The sequence below is a fragment of the Quercus robur genome, chromosome 4 (genome assembly GCF_932294415.1).
Source record: "Quercus robur chromosome 4, dhQueRobu3.1, whole genome shotgun sequence".
Lineage (NCBI taxonomy): Eukaryota > Viridiplantae > Streptophyta > Magnoliopsida > Fagales > Fagaceae > Quercus > Quercus robur.
The window spans coordinates 77,220,674-77,240,017 of NC_065537.1; the positions used below are offsets into that span (position 1 = coordinate 77,220,674).

General features: G+C 37.8%; 3 protein-coding genes and 1 long non-coding RNA gene across 6 annotated transcripts in view; 1 reads left to right on the forward strand and 3 right to left on the reverse strand.

Annotated features, from left to right (window-relative positions):
- Positions 1 to 1,976, reverse strand: part of LOC126723785 (protein At-4/1-like) — a 96,930-nt gene extending 94,954 nt beyond the window's left edge. For 2 of the 3 annotated variants that reach the window (XM_050427580.1, XM_050427581.1), the window contains exons 1-7: positions 1,601 to 1,976; positions 1,417 to 1,522; positions 1,228 to 1,283; positions 631 to 708; positions 455 to 528; positions 245 to 381; positions 56 to 151 (exon numbers count right to left, since the gene is read on the reverse strand). In XM_050427580.1, the coding sequence (XP_050283537.1) occupies positions 56 to 151; positions 245 to 381; positions 455 to 528; positions 631 to 708; positions 1,228 to 1,283; positions 1,417 to 1,522; positions 1,601 to 1,669 (616 nt within the window). In that variant the 5' untranslated portion in view covers positions 1,670 to 1,976. The remainder of the gene's footprint in view (positions 1 to 55; positions 152 to 244; positions 382 to 454; positions 529 to 630; positions 709 to 1,227; positions 1,284 to 1,416; positions 1,523 to 1,600) is intronic. The other variant, XM_050427582.1, reaches the window with a different exon arrangement.
- Positions 1,977 to 8,769: 6,793 nt separating this feature from the next.
- LOC126723784 (F-box protein SKIP23-like) lies at positions 8,770 to 10,883 on the forward strand. The gene is made up of 2 exons (XM_050427579.1): positions 8,770 to 9,006; positions 9,449 to 10,883. The coding sequence occupies exon 2, from the start codon at positions 9,467 to 9,469 to the stop codon at positions 10,724 to 10,726; it is 1,260 nt and encodes a 419-aa protein (XP_050283536.1). The 5' UTR covers positions 8,770 to 9,006; positions 9,449 to 9,466; the 3' UTR covers positions 10,727 to 10,883.
- Positions 10,884 to 12,606: 1,723 nt separating this feature from the next.
- Positions 12,607 to 14,016, reverse strand: LOC126723791 (uncharacterized). The gene is made up of 3 exons (XR_007654475.1): positions 13,753 to 14,016; positions 13,098 to 13,667; positions 12,607 to 13,004 (listed from the first exon to the last, which is right to left on the reverse strand). It is a non-coding gene; the product is annotated as an uncharacterized LOC126723791 (long non-coding RNA).
- A 312-nt stretch (positions 14,017 to 14,328) lies between these two features.
- Positions 14,329 to 17,418, reverse strand: LOC126722647 (putative disease resistance protein At3g14460). Its single transcript, XM_050425792.1, has one exon. The coding sequence runs from the start codon at positions 17,380 to 17,382 to the stop codon at positions 14,329 to 14,331; it is 3,054 nt and encodes a 1,017-aa protein (XP_050281749.1). The 5' UTR covers positions 17,383 to 17,418.
- Between the last annotated feature and the right edge of the window lie 1,926 nt (positions 17,419 to 19,344).

Below are 19,344 nucleotides of genomic sequence, written 5' to 3' on the forward strand. Positions count from 1 at the left end.
TCAAAGACGGGTGAAACTATTTGAACGTAGAGAATGAAAGCAATCACACACTCACATTCCTTCTCCAGTTCTTGAATTTTCCTACTCAACTCATTTTTCTCTTCCTGTTCAATCATAAGACAGTCCTTCAGATCCTGAATCTCAAGATCATCTGTCAACAACAAAAATCAGTGACATTATTCATAAATGCCTTACAATTCAACAAAATCTGGAAATGGAACTCCTAAAATTCACATAACCTCACATTTAGATTCCACATCGAAATGAACACGGTCCAACCTCTTTGCAAGAGTCTGAACATGAGTTTTATGCACTGTTAAATCCTGACGAAGGAGATTAATGGTTGCTTCATTTCTTGCCTTTTCAAGCAGAAGGCCCCTACTTTGCGTATGACAACATCATCAGTCGACTGAAGAAGAAACAAAACACATTTGAGCAAAAATATTCAACTCACTGGATTTGAGCCTCTAAGTCGCCAACCTTTGTCGTGTAATCTTGCTTAAGCAAATCCATAGACTTCCTGTGTTCCTGCTCACACATATATTTACAAGGATGCAACTGTAATGACTGATTATCTAATCAGACAGATTTTCGAGTACACACCCGATAGAAATTACAATCAGAGCTTACATATTCTTGATGGAGACGTTCATCACTCACTCTCTTAAGTTCTTCTTTCAAGCTCTGGCATTTTGTGCGCCGTTCAAGCTGTATTTCAAATAATAATTAACGTAGGCGAAAAAGGAAAAATATATTTATTATGAATTAAAGGGTCCATTCAATTAGCCATTTTTGGGAGTTTAAAAAGAGTGTTTAAAAACTCCAAAACTCTGTTTTGCAACCACAACTCCTCGTAGCTTCTTTTTTTTTTTACAAAAAGACGGACCTGGTCATAATAATTAATGTAGGCGAAAAAGGAAAAAGATATTTATTATGAATTAAGGGGTCCGCTGGGTTAGGCATTTTGGGAATTTAAAAAGAGTGTTTTAAAAATCCCAAAACTCTGGTTTGCAACCACAACTCCTCGTAGCTTCTTTTTTTTTTTACAAAAAGACGGACCTGGTCATAATAATTAATGTAGGCGAAAAGGGAAAAAGATATTTTTTATGAATTAAGGGGTCCGTTGGGTTAGGCGTTTTGGGAATTTAAAAAGAGTGTTTTAAAAATCCCAAAACTCTGTTTTGCAACTACAACTCGTCGTAACTTTTTTTTAACAAAAAGACGGACCTGGTCAGCAAGATTATGGAGAGATTCTGATTGCAGTTTGGTCAGCCGCTCATTCTCTGCAATTTATATATATATAGCATAGTGCTTTCAAATTGACTTGAGAAGAGTTTTTGATTTAAATTGTTTGTTTATTGAGGCAATATAACAAACAGAAAGCAGTAAAAAGAATGGAAATCCTATTTATGTGACCTTGGCGGAGAGAATGAGTGGTGAATTGGAGGGCTTCTCGGATTTTGAGCTCGGCGTTACTGTTGGATTTGAGCAACTCTATCTCCGCAATCGCATTCTTGAAATCCTGAATTGAAGATTATTAACAATTTACTAACAATTACCGATTCTCGGATTATATAATAGATTACACGATACGGGTTACCTGGTAGATGAGATCCAAATTGGGGAGCAGTACCGATTCCATTTCTTCCTCACTGCTGCTTCCCGCCATTTTTTTCTTTCTATTTTTCTGTCTCAGTTGTAAGTAAATGAAAGGAAAGAGAGAAGAATGAGAGAAGAATGAGAGGATATATATCTGATGGAATTGGTGAGTAAATGAAAGGAAGTGATTTGGGTTCACTGTGTAATGTTATGGAAGCATTAAATCGCACAATTTTATGTCACAACTCATCACATAGCAAGTTATAATTGGTGAATGTATAATGGTGGGCTATGTGAAAATACACTTTCACCATTCACAACTTACCATATAGCGAGTTATAACACAAAATTAGATATTTTTATGTGTTTCTAACATTACTCTTTACTTATTGGTGCTTTAATTTTTATTGAAACTTAAAAATAAATAAATAGTAGGCTCTGCAGTAATGGATGTGGGTGAGTCAACAAATGTTTTTATTTATTTATTTTAGAAGTGAAATATTTACAACATTTTCATAATAAATTCTAAGTGGCAAATTGTCACGAGCTTTTAATTTAAATCTACATTAGATTTTTGTCTTCTACCGTCAATTGTAGATTTTTGCATGTTAATAGGAAGGGTAACAAGTTAGCTCATGCCCTTACTAGAAGAGCAGTTTTATCTGATGTGTGGACGGAAGATCTTTCACGGGATTTGGATGATGTAGTTTAGTTTGTTTTTTCCAATAATGAGGCTCCTTGTAGTTATTAATAAAGTCCAGATCTACTCAATAAATACTCGATGTGTGACTCATCACACATCTACACTGTACACGGTATAGTTTTTAGAAAAATTGAAAAATTATTGGTTGAACTAAAATCCTATTTTTGGAATTAAAATTAATAAATACTTCAAAGCAAATGTTGACAAATAATTTGGATGAAGATAATATTTAATTTGAAAGAAAAAAAAAAAATTGCATTAAGGATTGAGGGTGGGCCGTCCCCCTTGGTGAAGTTGGAGTAGACCCAAGCAGTGCAGGCTCCATTAAGAGACCCCGACCCAATGTCAATATTGGGCTTTTAGTGCTTTAGTTTGATAAATCCTAGGAAAATTATTTTTTCCTTGTGACATGGTGTTCCCAATAGATCCTACAAAATCTAACAAGAAGTGATTCACAAGTGAAAAAGAAGTAATCTGTGAACAAATCTAACAAAAAAAAGAAAAAGAAAAGGAATATCCTACTAGAAGAAGGTATAATGGCAGTTTTTTTTTTTTTGATAAAAGTTTGGGCTAGACTTTGATTTGTTGTGAATGTAGTTTTTTTCCAAATATATTTATTTTACTTTTTATATGCATGAAAGATCACCTGGTGTACTTTCTACTATTGGGTCATTTTAATGAATGTCATTATTTGCATCCGTTAATAAACTATTTAAAAAAAAAGTTTTGAAACCATAAAAAATATAGAAAAATTTGAAAAAAAAAAATCAATCAATTATTCTCTTTTACCGTAATTTAAAAAAAAAAAGTTACGCAGAGCATTGTTAATATTTCAATTTACGATTTAACCAATGTCGACAAAAACTCTCCTCACGTAGGAGCCTTTTCTCTCGACTAGCTGCGAGCCTACTCCCTCCCTTGGGCTCCCTAAGGGTTTGACTTTTCCATTTTTGTTTTGATCTGTGTCTCCTTTTCATGGCTGAAGACGTAATAAAAGGTCTGGAGAAGATGAAGTTAACATTGGAGGAAGAAGAAGTAATATTGATCTCGGATGAAGGCAGGAAGGAAGAAATTGAAAGCTATCATCTGAGTTTGATCGGCAAGTTTCTCACATGCAAGCCTTTCAACAAACGGGCTGCTCAGACAACGTTGAGGCGAGCCTGGGGTCTGGAGGGTTCAGTTCAGATAGTAGAAGTAGGGTCCAATCTTTTTCAATTCAAGTTCAATAGAGAGTTTGACATGGACCGTGTGCTAAAAGGAGGACCTTGGTCTTTTGACAATCAAGTGCTCTTGTTGAGAAGGTGGAAACCCGGCATGACAGCGGCGAACGTCACGTTTGACTCGGTGGCTCTTTGGGTTCAGATTTGGGGAGCACCATTCGATATGTTGTCTCCCAAGGTGGCAGAAGAGATAGGTGGTCGCTTGGGAAAGGTGGAGGAGGTAGAGAAGAGACAAAAACTGGATGCACAAAGCTTCTTCATGAGGGTCAAGGTTGCTGTCCCAACGTCCAAACCTCTACGGCGCGGTGGTTTTATCGGCGGTTCGGACGGAAAGAGATCATGGGTTACGTTTAAGTATGAGCGACTCCCCTTATTCTGCCACTTCTGTGGACTTTTGGGACATGATTTAAAACACTGTGCAGAACATTTTGCAAGGTGTAAGAATGGAGGAGAGGTGGTATACCAGTACGGGGAGTGGCTAAAAGCTGCTGGTGGCCGTTCTAGATCTCCGCCAAGGATGGGTCCGGCCAAGAATCACCATTCGAATAATGTAAAACCGACTGAGGCTCAAACCGATAATAGTAGCAGTCCGGTGAGGCAGTCGGCGGAGGAGGTGTCAAAAGGTTCTACCGTTACAGCTGGTACTTTGCACGTAAATGGAAAGGACGGAAATGCAGGGATTGTTCCGGGCTTGACGGATGCTGCTTCCGTAACGGATGGAACGTCTAAGGAAAGTTTGGAGCCGTTTCCAGCGGTTACCAAGCCTGAGGAATCAAATTTAAATAAGGAGAGTAAATCCCCTATTAATAAGCCACAACACGTGGAGGTCAATGGGTCTGAATTTACTGTGGGCCGCGTGGAGGGGAAGGAACTTGATGGGCCTCAAGGTGTTAAGCCGAAGCCCACTTGGACAAGACTTGCAAGGATGGAGTGTGGGCCGAGCTTAGTAAAAACAGAAAATAGGCCACATACGATGGGGAAAAGAGGTATCCAGGAAGCTGAAATAGAAGTTGATAATGAGTCTGAAGGTCAGTTGGGTAAAGGTGGTCGACGTTCTGCAGATTTTCAAACATTTGAAGCGGCGGGGGTGCAAGAGCACTCTTGTCGAGCAAAATGAGACTTTTAAGCTGGAACTGCCAAGGGCTTGGGAACTCTTGGACAGTTCGTAGCCTTCACAAGCTAGTGAAGGATCAAGCTCCCAATGCATGTTTCTTAATGGAGACACGCTTAGACAGAGAAGGTTATGAGAAACACTGTAGAGAACTTCCTTTCCAAAATAAATTTATTGTTAAAAAGCCTAATGGTGGTGGTGGTCTAGCTCTTATTTGGAATACGGAGGTGAATATGGAAGTGATAAACTTTATGGATAATCATATCTTAGCTAGGGTGGTGGAAGATGACGGCTTTGCATGGATGTTGACGTGTTTTTATGGATGGCCAGAAGCAAGCCAAAAACCAAAATCATGGGCTTTGCTTAATCATTTACGCTCATTTGTGGATGGACCATGGTGTTGTGTGGGCGACTTCAACGCTATACTACACTCCTCAGAGAAACAAAGTAAGTATCCTCCTCCTTATAAACAAATGGATGACTTTCGTAACACACTGGATGTTTGTGGATTGGTAGACTTGGGTTTTGTTGGCTATCCCTTTACATGGAATAATAAAAGGCCAGGGCTGGAAAACACGAAGGAGAGATTGGATAGGGTGGTGGTCAACTCAAGTTGGAAGGATAAGTTTCAAGCGGGCTCAGTGATTCATTTATTTTCACATGCATCAGATCATCGACCTTTGTTGCTGCAAGCCAAAACAAATTTACGACACCGAGGTAGGAGTACAAGGAGTTTTAGGTTTGAAGAAGCCTGGTTATTGAAGACTGATTGTGAGGAGGTAATTAATGAGGCGTGGAGTTCAGTAGGCACTATGGAGCCAGGTTTACGCTGCATGCAGGAGAAAATTAGCAGGTGTGGATCAATACTCCAGGCATGGGGGGCATCTGATAATAATCCAGGTGAGAAGGAAATCAAGAAACTCCAAAAAAGGGTGGAAGATTTAAGCATGGCTGAATCGACAATGGCAAACAAGGATGAGTTTTTGGCAGCAAGCAAGACATTGGATGAGTTGCTTCTCAAACAGGAAGTGTACTGGGCCCAACGGTCTAGAGTATCATGGTTGAAGCATGGGGACAAGAACACTAAGTTTTTCCATTCAAAAGCTTCTCAAAGGCGGAAGAGAAACTTCATTCATGGGGTGAGAGATCAACACAATAACTGGGTGGAAGAACCTGAAGAAGTGGCTGGTGTGGCAGTAGAGTATTTTAAGAGTATTTTTCAGACGGGTACATGTCAAAGAATGGAGGAATGTCTTAGTGCAATTCAACATAAGGTGACTTCAGCAATGCAGGATATATTGGCCTGTGACTATAGCAAGGAGGAAATCAAAGATGCATTGTTCCAAATGGGACCAACAAAGGCGCCTGGACCTGATGGTATGAACGCCCTTTTTTACCAAAAATATTGGCACATTGTTGGAGATGATGTGACTGTTGCTGTACTTGATTTTCTAAATTCTGGTAACATGCTTCCTGAAGTTAATTATACTCATATTGTTCTTATTCCTAAAGTGAAGTCTCCTGAGAAAATATCTGACTTTAGACCTATTAGCCTTTGTAATGTAATTTATAAAATTATTTCTAAAGTGATGGCTAACAGATTGAAACAGATTCTCCCTCAGTTGATTGCCCCTACCCAAAGTGCTTTTGTTCCAGGCAGACTTATCACTGATAATGTATTAGTGGCATACAAAACCTTGCATGCTATGCACTGCAGAAAATCAGGCAAGAAGGGGTCTCTAGCTTTGAAGCTGGACGTAAGTAAGGCTTATGATAGGGTTGAATGGGGGGTTTTTGGAAGGAATAATGATCAGATTGGGATTTCCTATGACCTGGATTGAGAGGGTGATGTGCTGTGTTTCTACTCCCTCATTCTCAGTTTGTATTAATGGTAAAGCTTATGGGAATATTATGCCTTCAAGAGGACTTCACCAGGGCGACCCATTATCACCTTATTTATTTTTGCTTTGTGCTGAGGGATTCACAGCTTTGCTGACTAAAGCAGAAATTGAGGGGAGGCTGACTGGGGTTGCGGTTTGTAGAAGAGCACCTCGCATTTCTCATTTATTATTTGCAGATGACTCATTGCTTTTTTGTTAGGCATCTCAGGAGGAAGTGCAAAATATCACAGATACTTTGCAGTTATATGCAGACTCTTCCGGCCAATGTATTAATTTTGAAAAGTCTTCCATGTATTTTAGCAACAACACGTCGAATGGGCAGAGAGAAATCTTAAAACACATGCTGGGGGTGAAGGAGGTGGATAAATATGAAACCTATCTTGGGCTGCCTACGCTTATTGGTCGATCAAAATACCAAGTTTTTTCCTTCCTGAAGGATAGAGTTTGGAAAAAGCTGCAAGGATGGAAAGGGAGAATGCTATCACGAGCGGGCAAAGAAGTTTTAATTAAAGTTGTGGCTCAGTCAATCCCAACATATACTATGGGGGTATTTTTGCTCCCGGCTAAGCTTTGTCATGAACTTAATGCCTTGTGTGCAAGGTTTTGGTGGGGTCAAACCGGAGACAAAAGAAAGGTTCACTGGAAAAATTGGGAGGCATTATGTCTGCCCAAAAAAGATGGTGGTATGGGTTTTCGCGACTTGAAGGATTTCAATTTGGCGATGCTTGCCAAGCAAGGGTGGAGGTTGATTCAAACAAAGGACACATTGCTATACAGGTGTTTCAAAGCACGTTACTTTCCACAGTCCAGTTTTCTTGAGGCCTCGGATGTTCCTAACAGCTCTTATGTGTGGAAGAGCTTAATGGCAGCACAGTCTATTTTGAAGCAGGGTTGTTGTTGGAGAGTGGGAGACGGTACGGCCATTCGGGTTACTTATGATAAGTGGATTCCGAATCAAGTCACAAACCGAGTACTGCACCCACCAGTGGAAGAGGAATGGGAGTGGCGGGTTTCGGACCTCATTGATTGGAGAACAAATTCCTGGGACCGAGAGATGGTAATGTCTAAATTTCAGAGGTCTGATGCAGCAGCTATCCTTCAAATCCCCTTAAGCCGTAGACAAGTCCCTGATACTATCTTCTGGCTCTACACAAAGAGTGGTGAGTATTCAGTGAAATCTGGATATCACACTGCGAGGTTGCTTTCAAAACAAGAAGCAGAGAAGGGGGAGAGTTCAGGGGAGGTGATTGGTGGTCCGGTCTGGGCAAGGTTGTGGAAGCTCAAGATCCCAAACAAAATTAAAGTGTTTGGTTGGCGTGCCTGTCAGGAGATTCTGCCTACACGTGAGAATTTGGCTCGAAGAAGGATTATTGAGGATGCAAGATGTGGGGTCTGTTTATCGGCCACTGAAACAGAGTACCATGCTTTGTGGGAATGTGGACTAGCCCAAGATGTTTGGGCTGGTTGCACAAGAGGTTTGCAAAAGGGAAGGATTGGTCACGTGGATATGCTACATTTGGTGGAAGAAATGCAAGGTAGATTGTCCAAGGAGGAGTTGGAATTGTTTTGGGTCCAAAGTTGGTTGATTTGGAACCAACGTAACACCTTGATGCATGGAGGAGTCATCCAGGACCCGGGCAGACTGAACCAACGTGCTAGAGACTATCTGGAGGAGTTTAGGATGGCACAGGTACAGCTCGGTTTCTCGGGAACGGTTGGTTCAGTTGAGGCATGGCGACCTCCAGTGGGTTCGCTCTACAAAGTGAACTTCGATGCCGCGGTGTTATACGGAATAATTTGGGGGAGATATTGGCTGCTATGTCTGCCAAAGGACCTGCTGTTGGGGATAGCGAAGAGGCTGAGGTACTTGCATGTCGAAGAGCTCTGGAGTTTGTAGTTGATGCGGGATTTGCGGAGCTTGAGATTGAAGGTGATAATGTTACTGTGATGAGATCTTTGGCTTCTTCAAGTGCCATCCACTCTAGGCTAGGAAATATTTATGCAGACATTCATGTATTAGCAACAGGGTGTCGGTGTCTGTCCTTTCTTTGGGTCAATCGTAGTGCAAATCGTGTGGCCCACTCCTTAGCTAAGCATGCTAGTTTGATAGAGGAGGATGTCTATTGGATGGAGGAGTCTCCACCTCCAGCTCTTGAAGCATTGTACACAGATTCTATTCACTTGAATGATTAATAATATGGTTGGACCGGTTTCAAAAAAAAAAAAAAAAAAATTTCAATTTACTCTTTAATCCTTCTCCTAGTAGAAGACGGTATATAATGGCAGTATATGATATGGGTCTAGACTCTGTTTTTGAGAGATATGTACCATCAATAGTGTTTTGAAATAAACCTTAACTAGATGACCGGATAAAAATTCCTCTCTCTTTTCGCAAGCGCCTCTCCTCTGCCTCCAAACCTCGCTCGGTCTCTTCATCCATCGGCAAAAGGGTCTGCCTCCAAACCAAACAAAGTGAGTTTTTGTTTTTTCCATCAGCAAATTGCTTTTCTTTTTGTGTGTTGTTGATTTTTGGTTGGTGGGTACTTATACAATATTCTTCAAATTTCTTTTTCTCATTCGATCGTATCAATCATCAATGTTTATGTGTTTTATTGATCTTGCAAACATAATCCAATATGTAATAGGATTGCTATTTGGTTTTTTTGGTTGTTCTCTGGATTCTGCATGTTGTAGAGTCTGTCAGAGTAGTTGAATCTGTTTTTATCAGATCTTTTTGTTATATGAAATTACTGCATTCTAGAAAAAGGAAAAAAAAAAAAAAATACAAACATGATTTATTATTTAGTATATTACATGTTGCCTCTAATAATAATATTCTTTATAATATTGTGATGGCCTACTAAAAATTTAAATTGACAAATTCTAATTTTTTTTTTTCATTATTGTTTTTCAGTCCCACACTATAAACATCATGTCGTCTGAATGGGCTAATCTTCCGGATCTTATTCTCTATGAAATAGCATGTTGTATATCTGTCTATGATGATTTTGTCAACTTTGGTGCCGTCTGCAAGGCATGGCAGCGTGTCTATTCAATGGAAAAGCCTCCACTATCTCCTAGGTGCCCTTGGCTTCTACTTGCAGAAGAAAAGGAACAAAAAAATCATACACGTGTATTTTTTAATGTATTTGACAATAAAGTTTACAACTTCAAGTTGCCCGAACTTGCTGGAAGAAAATGCATTGGAACATCTTTTGGATGGTTGCTCAGTGTAGGCATCGATTTCCAGATGGATCTCTTTCATCCATTGTCTAAACACCAGTTAAGTCTTCCCCCTCATCCATATGTTTGGGAACGATATCGCAATTTTGAACTCTTCCCTTTAGATTATGGTGATATCTTTCTTTACAAGTGTGTTTTATCAAGGAATCCATGGAACTCTGCAACTCATGAATATGATCGTGATTGCATAATCATGATTATCTATACTAATTTTAAAACATTGGCCTTCACTAGACCGGGATATAAAGCTTGGATTGATATAAAATGTGATTCTCGATGTCTTTATGACATTACACTCTACAAGGGAAAGTTTTATGCGGTAAACAATCATGGTAACGTTTTTGTTTGTCACATTGATGGTGATATTGTGTTCACTGAATGTATTACATTCTGCAAGGAACCTGAGGATTATATCCATAAGTATCTTGTTGAATCATTGGAAGATCTTTTGTTGGTTTCACGCATACGAGAAGGTCCTCTTGAGGCCCATGAATTCATTAATGATGACTTTGAAGATGATATTGACGATGTGAACATTCATGAAGATGAATCTGAAGAAGAACAAGAACAAGATCAAGAACAAGTACGAGAAGTAGGACAAGAAATCATCTATGAAATTCCATATGAGACAACTGGGTTCAAAATTTTAAAATTAGAATCTTCTTCTGAAGTGAAAAGCAAAAATGAATATGATTGGGTGAATGTTGACAACTTGGGTGATCAAGCATTGTTTGTGGGTGACACATCAATGTCTTTGTCTGCATCAAGCTTCAATGGATGCAAATCTAATTGTATCTATTTTACAGATGACAATGTTGACTGCTATCTTAATTGCTTAAATGGTGGAGGGTACGATATGGGTGTATTTAGCATGGAGGATGGAACAATTAAGCAGCATTACAAAGGAAAATCCCTCTCTTCCTTTGCTCCTCCAGTTTGGTACATTTAATTTACATATGACATGTATTGCATATGTTGATTTAAATAATTGAAGCTAGTGAATGTGTTTAAAAGACTTGTCTTTATTTATCGGTCTTTGATTAATTGGTTTATTGAATAATAATACAGTTTTTTCCATTTTGATATTTAATTGCTATAATTTATAAGTTCTTCTTTCTTTTCTTTTTTTTTCATGATATAATGCCATACTTATGTTTTTCACTTATATGATGAACCATGGAATTTATCGTCCTTATTTTTATCTATTGATGAAGAAGGCAGTAGTCCTTAATTTTATTCATTAACTTACTCTAGGACATATAATGTGCATATTGAATCTCAAATGCATGAGAAAAGCTTTTGATGTTATATAGAGACAACAAAATAAGTGTATGGTGAAAATAAAAATATCACTTGATTAGTAACAAGTAGCATTATCAATTATTTGTCAGGGGCCTAGTAGTTCAATTGACACTTCTCTGTGCACAAAGTGCTTGGAATTGTAGGGGGGGAAGAGTTCTAGTTGTGAGGTTAACAGTATACTGTAACTATCTATAAAAAAAAAAAGGCGTTAATGATTATTTAAAAAAAAAAATTTGTAGATGAACAAAAAAACAAACTTTCTTGAAAGAGAAGTCAAGCCTTCAGTAATACATACTCCACCAAAAAGACAAGTAAATAAAGGTGATGTAGGGAACAAAGTAATTGTTTAAATGAATGTTTGGAAAAATATATCTTCCTTAAGCAGTAAAAAAGTATGAGTGTTTGGATTTGAATGGTAAAATCCAAATTTTGAAACTGAAATGTATAAAATCTAAACACCCTTAAACTTCAAGGGTAAAATCCAATTAACCCCAAACTTTTGAGATGTAGTTTGCATTTTCACCTTTAAAACAATATATCTTCATTAAGTAGTAAAAAAGTATGGGTACATGGAAAGTAGTGTGCATGAGAAAAGCTTTTGATGTTATATAGAGACAACAAAATAAGTGTATGGTGAAAATAAAAATATCACTTGATTAGTAACAAGTAGCATTATCAATTATCTGTCAGGGGCCTAGTAGTTCAATTGACACTTCTCTGTGCACAAAGTGCTTGGAATTGTAGGGGGGGAAGAGTTCTAGTTGTGAGGTTAACAGTATACTGTAACTATCTATAAAAAAAAAAAGGCATTAATGATTATTTTAAAAAAAAAATTTGTAGATGAACAAAAAAACAAACTTTCTTGAAAGAGAAGTCAAGCCTTCAGTAATACATACTCCACCAAAAAGACAAGTAAATAAAGGTGACGTAGGGAACAAAGTAATTGTTTAAATGAATGTTTGGAAAAATATATCTTCCTTAAGCAGTAAAAAGGTATGAGTGTTTGGATTTGAATGGTAAAATCCAAATTTTGAAACTGAAATGTATAAAATCTAAACACCCTTAAACTTCAAGGGTAAAATCCAATTAACCCCAAACTTTTGAGATGTAGTTTGCATTTTCGCCTTTAAAACAATATATCTTCATTAAGTAGTAAAAAAGTATGGGTACATGGAAAGTAGTGTAGACTTCTAAATTCTACCAATAGCTTTCCTTTGTAAAATCATAAGCATTATTATCACCTCACCCAACTAGATGCTGAAGACATATAATTACTAATTAGGTAGCTTAATTTGATAATTACACCTTCGGGTCCGTTTGGATACCGCTTATTTTACTGAAAACTAAAAACACTGTAGCAAAATAATTTTTGAAAGTGTGAATAGTGTCGTGAGACCCATTTTTAATGAAAGTTTTGTTGAAAAAAGAGGTTTGTAGATCCGTAAACAGTGCACGAGACCCACTAGAACTTAGTTAACGCTCTTCTCAAAAAAAAAGAAAAAGAAGCCAAAACGCAGATGCCAAGACTTTCATTAGTATCCAAACGGATACTTCAATTGACATAAAAAGATTAAGAACATCAAAAACCCCAAAAGTGGCTTAAGTCCTAACTTAAAGGTTTATAATTCTTTGATTAACCCCAAATCTATAATGTCTTTACCCAATTGGTGTTTTGAAAAAAAAAAAAAAAAAAAACTAATTAGATGCATGGTTTTAAAAACGGGAACGGTCAAAAACCCATTTTTGACCCCATTTTCTGGTTTTGATTGGTTTTTACCAAACTTGACTAGTGCCCGAATAATACTAGAGATTTTCTCCATTGTTCCAATGCTTACAATGCTCGAAGTAGTCACCAAAAAAAGTAATTATGCGATAATCATCTGGTGGAATGTTGTAAAAGCCTCAATTTTGTGAGAACTAGAAGCCTGCATGGTCCACAATGAGAACCAATAAATCATCAGTAAGTTTGTGGAATATACTCAATCAAATATACCAAACAATAAGCAATGAGAACATACCTGCAGAATTGCATGAAACTCTGCTTTAAGAAATTTGATAACTTAAGCAGACCTAACAAAGCTCTGTGCTGATCTTGGTACTTCAAAAGAACATCTAAGTGAAGCTCTTGCAGACGAGGGAAAGCAATAAATTCATCTTTAACTCTGATGGAGCACCATTCCTCCCATGCAGACATCCAACTACACTTTAATATCTCAAGAGATAGAAACCGCTGAGCCGCAAGAGAATTGTTCCCATAAAACTCAGGACCAACAGTCACTAGTTCATCAAAACCTTCAATGGAAAGGTGTTTCAGGGAAGGTAATTTCCCAAGGGGTAGCAAGATACATAAATTTTCACAATTTTGAAAGCTTACAGATAAAATATTGCAGAATGAATCATCTCCTAACCAACCTCGAAATCTTGTGCCACCATAATTATGGATCTGTAGCTTATTCAAGTTTGTATGAGGCACAAGCTCCTCAAGTACATCCTTTGTGCAGCCTGAGGGCCATCCATTCAACAGTTCTTTCCGCAATATTCCAACTGCACTTCACATAGCCAGATCCTGTCTGATGTTAAGTCAAAAGCTGCAGACATTCAATAAACACAATTATTGCCAGTTGGCTTTATCCTGAAAAGAAAAATGAATGAACTTTGTTCATTAGGCCCTACATTAAACTTGGACTTCTTGTATACAGAGCTTTCGATATCACTGCAACAAGAATCATCATTGGGGCTTCAAACTTGTACAGAAGATATGAGTCGGTTTCCTGCGAAGGGTTGACAAGAAATGTAGGCATAAAATGAGACAGGGCAAAGCTCAAGCATTTCCAGTATACAATAATCACTCATTGACCTCTATGAACAGACAAAGCTCTAGCATTGCTGCTACCAGTTATGCAATGATCACTAAAAGACATAAGTTGAAGTTGATAATTTAGATTTATTTTTTATTTAAATTGTTTATTGAGGCAATATAACAAAACAAAGAAGTAAAAGAATGAAATCCTATTTGACCTTGGTACAGAGAATGAGAAGTGAAATGGAGGGCTTCTCGGATTTTGAGCTCAGCAATAGAGTTGGATTTGAGCAACTTTATCTCCGTAACGGCATTCTTGAAATCCTGAATTAAGATTATTAACAATTACTACTACTACCACTATTTTTTATTTATTTAATATATCACACCATTCGGTTACCTGGCAGATGATATTGAAATTGGGGAGCACTCCCGACCCCATTTCTTCCTCATGGCAGATGACAAAAACGTATACTCAAAACCTGAAGAGATGGGAGCAGGGTGTGCATCTGGCTTGGCAGGGACTTCAAATTATAACAGTTATAAACACGGAAACAGGTCAGGTTGGGGGCAGGTACTCCCTCTTCAGGCAAGGATACAAAGTTGGAACAGTTACTGATTTGTAAGCTTCTGAGAGATAAGAGATGCTGAAGCGGTCCTTGATTTGAAAAAGAAAAAGAATGAAGATTCTGACATCCGTGGATATCAAGATGATTCAGCTTTGGAAATAATTCCAATGGGAAGGACACAAGAAAATCGAAACTGCTTCTCATGCACAAACTCTCAAGGGATGGATAGCATTGGTGCATCGGAAACACTAATTTCCCACAGTTCTTGACACTAAGTGATTTTAGTGCATCGGCTTTGCCAATAATAGGAAGCAACCTGAAAGATGGACAATCAGAGACTTCTAACTTTCTAAGACAGTGGTTGTTACCGATAGGTAAAGACACCAAGGCATCATATCCACTAATTGTGAACTCTAGCACTTTAGGTGGTAACTCATTCAACATCACCTTATTGCAATACCGTAACTTCAATTCACGCATGGCTGGTACACATGAAACTGAAGCGACAAGTTGCTGACACTCTTCAATCACAAGTGTCTTTAAAGAAGAAAGGCTGTCAGGAAGACCCTTAGTCAGGTTACAACAATTTCGTATATAAAGATGTTGAAGACGAGAGAAAGCTACTACACCTTCATCATCATCTCTGAAAGGAAGCCATTCCTGCAATTGCAACATGTTCTTGAAGTGCAAATTTCGTAGCGATGCAAACGGCTTGCTTTTAGAACCAACAGTCCCATAAAACTCTGTACCAATGGTCACCACTCCATCTAATCCCTCAATAGAGAGGTTCTCCAGAGAGGGCAGTTGACCAAATGGAGGCAAGAAGAGGCAATACTTACAATTACGAATTTGGACCGATACGATATTGCAGGATGCATGTCCTATCCAGTCTGAAAATATTGTGCCACCATAATTTTCAATGGTAAGCTTTCTCAGGTTTGCATGAGGTTGCAAATGGTCTAGTATAACTCGATCTTTTATGGAGTCATTAGTATCCCCACCCCACTTTAACACCAATTCATTAAGTTGCAACTTATCCCTCAAATTGGCCTCTAAAGCATCTCTAGCATCAACAACATTTTCCAGCTTCAAAACAGAAAGGCTTCCCTTAAGTTGCTGAAACTCCCTCAACTCTTTGATGTCAGAACCACCATTTTTTCCCAAAATAAAAGAAGTTAATGTTCGAAGACTTTTCAATCTACCCATTAGCAATGGCATTTCTTTCAAGTTTGTTCCAATAATATCAAGATGACGCAAGTTAATTAGCCATCCCATGTTGGCAGGCAACTCAGCGAGCGAATGACAATTTGTCAACAGTAATGTTTGCAGATTGTACAAAGTACACACTGAATCAGGTAATACTTTGATTGCAGTGTGAGAAATGTCCAAATATCTTAACTGTTTCAAATTGGAAATTGAGTCTGGCAATACTGTCAAATTCCTATAGTGAGATAGTGATAGTACCCTTAAGTTTCTTAGTTCGGGTAATAAGTGGAGTATAACTTTAGTACTTAAGCATCCATATTGCTGTGACACATTTGAGGGTAGAAAGCTTCGCAAACCCTTGGCTCCATGAAAGGCTTCAAATTTCTCATAGGCATCAAACTTCGTTCTAGAATATGAAAAATAACGAGTCTTTCCTGACAAGCCATATGAATTGTCAACTTCCATTCTAAAACAAAATTCTCCAGAGACAAAGAGAGCTAAATCATTCAAAAGATCATGCATAACATAGCATTGACCCCTACCGCTTGTCCGCTTAAAAAATGACCTAGATACTAGATCATTGAAGTACTCAAAACCTACTTCTTCCAAGTTCTCTCTTTTAGGATGCAGTAAAAAGTTTTCTGCCATCCATAAAAGCACTAATTCCTCCTTTTTAAATTTATAATTTTTTGGAAATATTGAACAATAGGCAAAGCATGGTTTGAGATGGGAAGGTAAATAATGGTAACTCAACCTAAGAGCTCGAAGAATATTGCTTTCACAGTCTGAGAAGTTCCATATATTGCTCTCCAATATCTTAACCCATTCCTTAGGATCCAACTTCAGCCGTAAGAGACCACCCAGAGTTTTCGCTGCTAAAGGCAAGCCATTGCACCTTTTCACTATATCCTTTCCAATTATTTCCAAGTGCGGATACGCCGTAGATTCTCTCTTGCCAAATGCATGTTTTGCAAATAATAACCAACAATCTTCCTCCGTTAAAGGCTTTAGATGATAAGTTTGAACTGTGCGTGCAATTGACGCAGCAGTTTCATTACGTGTGGTTAAGATTACCTTACTTCCATTCGCCCCAGATTTGAATGGGGTTCGTAAGACCTCCCAATCCAAGTAATTCTCATTCCAAATATCATCTAATACGATCAGAAATTTCTTTCCCACAAGACTCTTGTTCAACCTAACTTGGAGTAGATCTAGGTCGTTGGTATCACCTGTGGACGAAGTCACTGCTTCAAGAATAGTTCTTGTGATCCTAAGCACATCAAATTCTTGTGAAACACATACCCATGCTCTAACATCAAAACGCTCCGTCACCAACTTCTTGTTATATACAAGTTGAGCAAGGGTGGTCTTGCCTACACCACCCATTCCCACTATGGGAATAACACTTATGTTATCACCACTGCCATTATCTGCTAGCAACAATTCAGTTATGGCCTCCGAATCTCCATCTCTACCGTATACAGCAGATTCTTCAACCAAAGACGTCGTCAGCCTTTTTGGTGAAGGTTTCTCACCACCATTACCTTCTTTGAGACCAAGGAGGTCTCTTTGCTTTGCAAGAGATTTTAGTCTGCCTAAAATCTCTTCTAATTGAAATTCTATTTCCTTGTAAGAAGAAATATGAGAAGTAAAGTTGAAGAGTTGTACCTTACTCTTCAGTTCAGCTTCCAACTTGTAGCGCGAGGCATCAGTTGCAATCTCATCCATCAAGTCCTGAGCATGATAGGCAGCATCTTTTAGCTCGGTAACCCACTCTTTGACAACTGGGTTATTTATCTGCTTCTCCTCTGCATCATTGAGTACTGCATTGATCCATAATAATGAATTCTTCAACTTCATCAGTGGTTTGTTATCAAGCTTCCATCGGCTGAAGAACTCTAATACCTCATTCGAAGCCATCCTGTCAAACAAAACCTGGAGAAAAGCAGAGAGAAAGGCTCCTCCAACCAGAGCCTCAGCCTTTTTTTTTTTTTTTTTTTGGCAAATGAAAGAAATGAAGGAAATAATAGTGAAGTGATTGAGAACAATGGAGTACAAATGGAATGGTCAAGCTTTGAGGATTCTACAATGGAGTAAAAAAATGAACAACTCTTTTACCATCTAAAGGAGACAACCTACCGTGTCAAGCGGCAGACTAAGGGTCCGTTTGGATACAGCTGAAAACTGAAAACTGAAACTGAAAACTGAAAAACACTGTAGCGAAATAATTTTTAAATGTGTGAATAGTATCGTGGGACCCATTTTTAATGAAAAAGTTGCTAAAAAGTGAAATTTGTGGGTCCGTGAACAATACACGATGTGCTGTGATTGGTCCAAAAAAATTTGAAAAGTCAAAGTTTGCGGCTACGGTTCATTGAACAGTGTTACTGTTCATTGAACAGTGCATGAACAGTAGCCGCAACACCCAAAACGCTCCAAAACGCGTGAAAAAAAAAAAAAAAAAAAAAAAAAACAGACAAAACGCAAACGCAGTTTTTTTCAGCCGAATCCAAACGCGCTCTAAGACCCCACAGCACACTTAAAAATGCAATTTGTTACTTACATGTTGAATCACCCCTTTTTTATTTTATTTTATTTTATTTTTGTGAGCAAATTTTGTAATTGAGCTACAAGGCTCTTTGCATAAACTCGTTGAATCTTGATGGTTAAATATTAATGAATCCATGAAAGTGACATTATACATATATACTACTCTATAGTTTGGTTTTCAATTTTCTGAAGAAAAAAAAAATTCAAGAATTTGCCTCCCAAACTTTAGGTCCAATTTGAAATTATAAAACCTTAAACTTTGGGGAATGCCCACGTTAATATTTCTTTTATCATTCCGTTTATGTAATAGACTGTTAAATAAATAAATAAATAATTTAATTAAAAGTTAATGAAGAATTTCTTTTAATTTATTTAATTTTTTCCTTTTTGTCTTGGCTCATCATAGCCCACCAATTAAATACCACCTTTCAATCATTCCTTTGGAATTTTCTTGTATGGTGACACTGACTTTGCGGAATAAGCGGCAGACAAAAAAAAAAAAAGAAAAAGAAGTAGAAGTGCAATAGAAAGGGGGGAATGTGCAGAATAGCACAGCGAAGTTGGAGAATATCGTAAGTTAAGATGCGTTAGAAAGAAAATTGGAAACTAGCATCTCGACTTTCATAGACTCGATTTCAATCTACAGATCTTGAGTCTTATAGACTCGAGTTCTAAAAAGCAAAACCTCAACATCTGAAGGAAAACAGAGGAAGAACGATTCAGAAAAACAGAGGAAGAACGATTTGAAGCACGATCTAAAGAAACGAAGAGATGATTTGAAGAGGAAGATCTGATTTGAAGAGGCACAATCTGGTCTTCAGATCTGCCGTCGAAGAACAAAGAAGAAGAACGAAGAACAATTTGACACTCTGAAGAACGTAAGGAAGAAGAAGAGAAACTCGAGTCTCAAAAACTTGATTTCCACAAATTTTTATCTTGGAACTTGATTTTTAGACAGTCGAGATGCTTTGAAACTCGAGTTTTAGATACTCGAGATGCTAGTTTTCAACATTATTTTGAAACATGACAACTAACTAAATTTTTTAATATTTAATGTTATTTGAAAATAAAATTCCAATAGAAAGACTATCAACAAGATTTTTTGTGCAATAATTTTTGTCACGACTCTAATCTAATGGA

Bases quoted from the DNA above. Each gene is read 5' to 3' on its own strand.
- LOC126722647 (XM_050425792.1), bottom strand. From the start codon at position 17,382: ATGGATGAGATTGCAACTGATGCCTCGCGCTACAAGTTGGAAGCTGAA.
- LOC126723784 (XM_050427579.1), top strand. From the start codon at position 9,467: ATGTCGTCTGAATGGGCTAATCTTCCGGATCTTATTCTCTATGAAATA.